The 8,804-nt window shown below is 39.6% G+C and overlaps 1 protein-coding gene across 1 annotated transcript in view; it reads right to left on the bottom strand.

The window, feature by feature from the left end:
• Psmd6 (proteasome 26S subunit, non-ATPase 6) overlaps positions 1-8,804 on the bottom strand; it is a 15,566-nt gene that overhangs the window by 3,979 nt on the left and 2,783 nt on the right. The window contains exons 3-5 of the mRNA XM_028760616.1: positions 7,856-8,001; positions 7,428-7,647; positions 7,186-7,294 (exon numbers count right to left, since the gene is read on the bottom strand). Of these exons, the coding sequence (XP_028616449.1) occupies positions 7,186-7,294; positions 7,428-7,647; positions 7,856-8,001 (475 nt within the window). The remainder of the gene's footprint in view (positions 1-7,185; positions 7,295-7,427; positions 7,648-7,855; positions 8,002-8,804) is intronic.

The following is an 8,804-nucleotide window of genomic DNA, read 5'->3' as shown; positions in this document are numbered from 1 at the left end:
GAGAAACTGAATCCTGAGTCATCCAGGAGCCACTGCACTCAGAGCAGGTGACACAGAGTCGGTCTGCTCCTGTCCTGTTGAGAAACTGAATCCCGAGTCATCCAGGAGCCACTGCACTCAGAGCAGCTGGAGCCACTGCACTCAGAGCAGCTGAAACTGAATCCTGAGTCATCGAGGACCCACTGCACTCAGAGCAGAAGGATTTCCAGATCCAAGAGGTGGCCTGAGTCCCAGGAGTTATTCCACCCAGGAGATTAGGAGCATAAGACCACAGAGACCTCTGGACTCTGAGGAGCTCTGCAATAAGCAAGATAACTGGAAATACAGACTCCAGTTTTACACAGTGAGGGCAGGTACCACTAGAGTTAACCAGATGGCGAAAGGCAAGCGCAAGAACATAAGCAACGGAAACCAAAGTTTCTTGGCATCATCAGTGCCCAATTCTCCCAATATAGCAAGCCCTGAACACCCCATCACACCTGAAAAGCAGGATTCAGAATTAAAATCACTTCTCATGATGATGATAGAGGATTATAAGAAGGAATTAAGTAACTCCCTTAAAGAAATACAGGAGAGTACAAGTAAACAGATAGAAGCCCTTAAAGAGGAATCACAGAAATCCCTTAAAGAAATGGAAGAAAACACAAAGAAGGAATTAAACAAAAACATTCAGGACCTGAAACTAGAAATAGAAACAATAAAGAAAGTTCAAAGGGAGACAACCATGGAGATAGAAAACCTAAGAAAGAGATCAGGAGTCACAGACGCAAGCATCACCAACCGAATACAAGAGATAGAAGAGAGAATCTCAAATGCAGAAGATACGGTGGAAAATATTGACACAGTTGTCAAAGAAAATGCAAAACGCAAAAAACTCCTAACTCAAAACATCCAGGAAATCCAGGACACAATGAGAAGACCAAACCTAAGGATAATAGGTATAGATGAGAATGAAGATTCTCAACTTAAAGGGCCAGTAAATATCTTCAACAAAATTATTGAGGAAAACTTCCCTAACCTAAAGAACAAGATGCCCATAAACATACAAGAAGCCTACAGAACACCAAATAGACTAGACCAGAAAAGAAATACCTCCCGTCACATAATAATCAAAACATCAGATGCACAAAACAAAGAAAAAATACTAAAAGCAGTAAGGGAAAAAGGTCAAGTAACATATAAAGGCAGACCTATAAGAATTACACCAGACTTCTCACCAGAGACTATAAAAGCCAGAAGAGCCTGGACTGACATCATACAGACACTAAGAGAACACAATTGCCAGCCCAGATTACTATACCCAGCAAAACTCTCAATCACTATAGATGGTGAAACCAAGATATTCCATGACAAAACCAAATTTGCACAATATCTTCCCACAAACCCAGCACTTCAAAGGATAATTGATGGAAAATGCCAACACAAGGAGGGAAACTACAACCTAGGAAAAGCAAGTAAGTAATCTTCCAACAACCCCCAAAAAAGATACAAACATAACTTTACCTCTAATAAAAAAAATAACAGGAAGCAACAATCATTTTTCCTTAATATCTCTTAACATCAATGGTCTCAATTCCCCAATAAAAAGACGCAGACTATCAGACTGGATACACAAACAAGACCCAGAATTTTGCTGCATACAAGAAACGCACCTCAGTGACAAAGACAGACACTACCTCAGAATAAAAGGGTGGAAAACAATTTTTCAAGCCAATGGTCCCAAGAAACAAGCTGGAGTAGCCATTCTAATATCAAATAAAATCGACTTTCATCCAAAATTAATCAAAAAAGATAAGGAAGGACACTTCATACTCATCAAAGGAAAAATCTACCAAGGTGAACTCTCAATTCTGAACATCTATGCTCCAAATGCAAGGGCACCTACATACATAAAAGAAACTTTACTAAAGCTCAAAACACACATTACACCTCACACAATAATAGTGGGGGATTTCAACACCCCATTGTCAGCAATGGACAGATCATGGAAACAGAAACTAAACAGAGACACTTTGAAATTAACAGAAGTTATGAACCAAATGGACTTAACAGACATCTATAGAACATTTCATCCTAAAACAAAAGAATATACCTTTTTCTCAGCACCTCATGGTACCTTCTCCAAAATAGACCATATAATTGGTCACAAAACAAGCCTCTACAGATACAAAAAGATTGAAATAATCCCTTGCATCTTATCAGATCACCACGGACTAAGACTGGTCTTTAATAATGACAAAAACAATGGAAAACCCACGTACACATGGAAACTGAACAACTCTCTACTCAATGATGACTTGGTCAAGGAAGAAATAAAGAAAGAAATAAAAGACTTTTTAGAATTCAATGAAAATGAGGACACATCATACCAAAACTTGTGGGACTCCATGAAGGCAGTGCTAAGAGGAAAGCTCATAGCTCTAAGTGCCTACAAAAAGAAACTGGAAAGAGCACACACTAACAAGTTGACTGCACAACTAAAAGCTCTAGAACAAAAAGAAGCAAATACACCCAGGAGGAGTAGAAGGCAGGAAATAATCAAACTCAGGGCTGAAATCAACCAAATAGAAACAGAAAGAACAATACAAAATATCAATAAAACCAGGAGTTGGTTCTTTGAGAAAATCAACAAGATAGATAAACCCTTAGCCAGATTAACCAGAGGGCACAGAGACAGTATCCAAATTAATAAAATCAGAACTGAAAAGGGAGACCTAACAACAGAAACTGAAGAAATTCAAAAAATCATCAGATCCTACTACAAAGGCCTATACTCAACAAAACTGGAAAACCTGGATGAAATGGACAATTTCCTAGACAGATACCAGGTACCGAAGTTAAACCAGGAGCAGATAAACCATCTAAATAGTCCCATAACCCCTCAGGAAATAGCAGCAGTCATCAAAAGCCTCCCCACTAAAAAAAGCCCAGGACCAGATGGTTTTAGTGCTGAATTCTATCAGACCTTCAAGGAAGACCTAATACCAATTCTCTTCAAACTATTCCACAAAATAGAAACAGAAGGAACACTACCCAATTCGTTCTATGAAGCTACAATTACACTCATACCCAAACCCCACAAGGACCCGACAAAGAAAGAGAACTTCAGACCAATCTCCCTTATGAACATCGATGCAAAAATACTCAATAAAATTCTAGCAAACCGAATCCAAGACCACATCAAAACAATCATCCATCATGATCAAGTAGGTTTTATCCCAGGAATGCAGGGATGGTTCAATATTCGGAAATCCATCAATGTAATCCACTATATAAACAAACTTAAAGAAAAAAACCACATGATCATCTCACTAGATGCTGAGAAAGCATTTGACAAAATTCAACATCCCTTCATGATAAAAGTCTTGGAAAGATCAGGAATTCAAGGCCCCTACCTAAACATAGTAAAAGCAATTTACAGCAAACCAGTAGCCAACATCAAGCTAAATGGAGAGAAACTTGAAGCAATCCCACTAAGATCAGGGACTAGACAAGGTTGCCCACTCTCCCCCTACCTATTCAATATAGTACTGGAAGTCTTAGCCAGAGCAATTAGACAGCAAAAAGAAGTCAAAGGGATACAAATAGGAAAGGAAGAAGTCAAAATATCGCTATTTGCAGATGATATGATAGTATACTTAAGTGACCCCCAAACTTCCACCAGAGAACTCCTAAACCTGATAAACAACTTCAGCAAAGTGGCTGGTTATAAAATCAACTCAAACAAATCAGTAGCCTTCCTCTACATGAAAGATAAACAGACTGAAAAAGAAATTAGGGAAATGACACCCTTCACAATAGTTGCAAATAATATAAAATACCTTGGTGTGAATCTAACCAAGCAAGTGAAAGACCTGTATGACAAGAACTTCAAGTCTCTGAAGAAAGAAATTGAAGAAGATCTCAGAAGATGGAAAGATCTCCCATGCTCATGGATTGGCAGGATTAATATAATAAAAATGGCCATCTTGCCAAAAGCAATCTACAGATTCAATGCAATCCCCATTAAAATCCCAACTCAATTCTTCACAGAGTTAGAAAAGGAAATTCTCAAATTCATATGGAATAACAAAAAACCCAGGATAGCGAAAACTATTCTCAACAATAAAAGAACTTCTGGAGGAATTACCATCCCTGACCTCAAGCTGTACTACAGAGCAATAGTGATAAAAACTACCTGGTATTGGTACAGAGACAGGCAGGAAGATCAATGGAATAGAATTGAAGACCCAGAAATGAACCCACACTCCTATGGTCACTTGATCTTTGACAAAGGAGCTAAAACTGTCCAGTGGAAAAAGGACAGCATTTTCAACAAATGGTGCTGGTTCAACTGGAAGACAACATGTAGAAGAATGAAAATTGATCCATTCTTATCTCCTTGTACAAAGCTCAAGTCTATGTGGATAAAGGACCTCCACATAAAACCAGATACACTGAAACTAATAGAAGAGAAGGTGGGGAAAAGCCTCGAATACTTGGGCACAGGGGAAAAGTTCCTGAACAGAACTCCAATGGCATATGCTCTAAGATCGAGAATTGACAAATGGGACTTCATAAAATTGCAAAGTTTCTGTAAGGCAAAGGACACTGTCAATAGGACAAAACGACAACCAACAAATTGGGAAAAGATCTTTACCAATCCTTCATCTGATAGAGGGCTAATATCCAATATATACAAAGAACTCAAGAAATTAGACTCCAGACAACCAAATTACCCTATTAAAAAATGGGGTATAGAGCTTAACAAAGAATTTTCAACGGAAGAAACTCGAATGGCCGAGAAGCATCTAAAGAAATGTTCAGCATCCTTAGTCGTCAGGGAAATGCAAATCAAAACAACCCTGAGATTCCATCTCACACCAGTCAGAATGGCTAAGATTAAAAACTCAGGTGATAGTAGATGCTGGCGAGGGTGTGGAGAAAGAGGAACACTCCTCCATTGTTGGTGGGACTGCAAGATGGTGCAACCACTTTGGAAATCAGTCTGGCGGTTCCTCAGAAAATTGGACATAGCATTACCCGAGGATCCAGCTATACCACTCCTAGGCATATACCCAGAAGATGCTCGAACATATAACAAGGACATATGCTCAACTATGTTCATAGCAGCCTTATTTATAATAGCCAGGAGCTGGAAAGAACCCAGATGTCCTTCAACTGAGGAATGGATTCAAAAAATGTGGTATATTTACACAATGGAGTATTACTCAGCTATTAAAAACAATGAATTCGAGAGGTTCCTAGGTAAATGGATGGAACTAGAAATTATCATCCTGAGTGAGGTAAGCCAATCACAAAAGAAGACACATGGTATTCACTCACTGATTATTGGATATTAGCCTAGAACCTTGAAATGCCCAAGATGCAACTCACAGGCCACATGAAGCCCATAAAGAAGGAAGACCAAGTGAGGGTGATTCGGTCCTTCTTAGAAGGAGCAACAAAATACTCAAGGGAGCAAATATGGAGACAAAGTGAGGGACAGAAACTGAAGGAGGGGCCGTCTCAAGACCACCCCACCTGAGTATCTATCCCATGTGCAATCACCAAAGGTAGATGCTGATGTGGAAGACAGGAAGTGCATGCTGATAAGAGCCTGATATGGATATCTCCTCAGAGGCCTTCAAGAGTCAGACATATTCAGAGGCAGATGCTCACAACTAGCCATTGAACTGATCATGGGGTTCTCAATGGAGGAGTTAGAGTGAAGACTGAAGGAGCTGAAAGGGTTTGTGGCACCATGAGGAGAGCAACAATACCAACCAACCACAGCTCCCAGGGTCTAAACCACCAGCCTGGGAGCACTTAGGGGGGGGATCCAGGGCTTCAGCTGAATATGTAAAAGTGGAGGGCCCTGCTGGGCATAGGTGGAAGAAGAGAACCTTGACCTCATGAAGGCTGGATGCCCCAGGGGGTGGGAATTTTGAGGATGGGGAGGTGGGAGTGGGGGGGTGTAGATAGAGGTTACATCCACAGAGAAGAAGGAGGAGGGGCGAGGGGATTGGAGGTTCCGAGGGGGTGGTGGGGGATGGGGTAAGGGGACAACATAGGAAATGTAAATAAATCATCCAATAAAAAAAAAAAAAAAAAAAAAGAGTCAATCTCACAAAAACCAACAAGCCTTATATAGATCATGGGTGCAAATAAAAGAACATTTTCTTGGAAAGCGTACAGATTTTTTAAATCTAAAATCTTCCATGCAGAACTATAAATAAAACCATATATGAGAAACTATATATAAACTATGAATAAAAGGTAAGAGAGGGATAAGTGGGAAGGGCTAAATACCTCACACTACCAAAGCCATTCACTTATTTCACTGGAAAGATACCACGCCTCCCTCTGAAAACAGCAGCAGCATTTGCCATCCTACTGAAATCTGTCGCATAAACAACAGAGTACATCGATGCGTGTTAGGTACCTGAATAAGTTTTAGGGAAATAATTTGGGAAGGATGCCGTCTATCACCTTAGTAATTTAGTCACCAGTAACAAACCAAATGGCCAGGAGGGAGCACAGTCCTCCTAAGAGAAGCAAACTGATGTACACTGGGCTCTGTAAACTATCTGTGAAAGAACACAAGCGTTTTCCACAGATTATGTTTTCAATTCACAGATCTAAAATAAAATAATCCCTTTGAATGCAGAGTTGGTTTATTCCCTACATCCTTCACTATACACCTAATACTAAACTATCTGCTCACACTACCTTATTCCTTAAGACAAAACCCCAGGTCGGGCAAACTCCCACCACACCAAAGGGGCAGACAACATATAATTTTTAGGCTTTGCAAACCACATAGCTCTTTGTCATACTTTCTTTTTCTCTTATTTTAGGCTCTACTTTTAAAAACACAAAATTCTAGCCAGTGAGATAGCTCAGCAGGTAAAGACATCTGCTCCCAAGCCTGACAACCTGAGTTCAATCCCCAGGACTCACATGATGGAAGAGAAGGAACCTGAAAGCTGTCCTCTGACTTTCACATATGCATCAAACACACACATCATTCTCACATTTGGGGATTTATAAAACACACCAAGTTTGCTGACCTTAACCAAGTACAATAGGCCTAAGTAAAGACCTGCGGTTCTCAAGCCACTGCCTCTCTTACACATGAGAGAGAGCCCAGCTGTGCTATGTGCTCACAGAACCAGAAGGTGAAGTCGGACAGTCAATCCTTACCTAATGATTGGAAGAAAACCGAATAACGACATTCATAGAGAGAAAACAGATACTGACGAACTGCCGGAAGACTGTGCAACACTTCAAGAATCTCTGCACCTTTAATGACCTGGGAATTAAAACAAAACAAAACAAAAATCAATCAAACAACAACAATAAAAATGAACATTTTAATGATTTTTGTGTGTTTAAGTTAGGAAAGCATGAAAGAGTCTTTAGTAGGATACTAAGGGCTTCTTTACCTTTTCCCTGAGATCTGGTCTTTCTAAGGCAATCATACTGACGTAAACAGTATAAGTCACAAATGTCTTGTAATCCATGAGCTCATAGGATGTAAATGTAGAAACGGTGTCGAGAAAGAGCTCTGCTGCCTGTTTGAAGTCACGGATAGCCACGCAGTACAAACCCTGGTACACTTTCAGCCTGTTTCTTCTGTCCCAGTCTCCGCCTTCCTCTATTAGGCTAGCAGATAACACAAAAGAAACAGATAATGCTAATTCTTAAAAGATTTTTAAAGAAAAAAAAATTGAAGTAAAATATTTCATTTAGTAAGTATGTCAACTATTTGACCAAATTCCACAGTTGTAAGCAAAACAAAATGAGGAAATGTGGGCCTACCAACTTATTAACAGCCCATAACCTCAAGGGTCATATCCACTGCTAATTGTACCTTTTGGCTTTTTCTGTGTTTCGAGTGATGAGGTCATTATCCATATAAAAGAGTCCGATCCTTAGGAGATAGAATACAATATCTAGTCGGTGACCCAGGGCCACAGTCTTATCATATGTCTTGCGAAACGCTGTCAGAGCTCCCTCCTGTCAAATTCAAGACCAAAGAGGTGAAAAATACACAATTTAGCAAAGCCATCAGCTTCCTGGATTTTCCTGAGACTGATTGGCGACACAGGAAGTAGAGCTGAAGTAAGACACCAGTGGAAGGGTCACTGCTGTGCTTGGGTTAAAGACCAAGGGTTTCTTTAGCTGAGGAAAGTGAAGACAATGCCTGGGGTACACACTTCATTCTAAGAACAATATATGGACAGCACATAATAGACACCATGTTTCTGTCTGTAACAACACTACTTCCAAATAAGTTCACTATAAATTCGTAATCATTTTAAGAGGCTCATGTCACTGGTTAGACCACTGAATAGATGCATATGCAATCTCATCTCAAATGAGATAAAAGTGATTCTGCTGCTTTGCAAGAACACTGATAAAAATCACTTTTATACTTAGGTGTTTTTTCAGACCATGGCTGGATAGCATGCTTCACAATTATTAGTCAGACTTCATAAATGTATAAAAGGAACTGTCAGAGGAGCAGCAGGTATGTCTAGTACCCAGACCTGGAAATGCTATACTGTTCCTCACTAAGGAACCAGGGATTTGGGAAGAAACAGATGACTGCAAGTTTGCAGAGTGAAGTAAAAATAATAGGTATGTTTATACCATTTTGTATCAAAAATAAAGGTAATAATGAGATCGAGTTAAAAGATAACAAGACTGTCTTAAAGGGACATCCACTAACATCTGCAGTGAACTAAGCATCAAAAAATTGATAAATACAAGTAATAATAAAACCACTGCAACCATTAAACATTTAGAAACAGTCAGTA

This window comes from Grammomys surdaster, unplaced genomic scaffold (assembly GCF_004785775.1).
Source record: "Grammomys surdaster isolate TR1022 unplaced genomic scaffold, NIH_TR_1.0 126546, whole genome shotgun sequence".
Taxonomy (NCBI): Eukaryota; Metazoa; Chordata; class Mammalia; order Rodentia; family Muridae; genus Grammomys; species Grammomys surdaster.
This window is presented reverse-complemented; position numbering and strand designations above follow the sequence as displayed.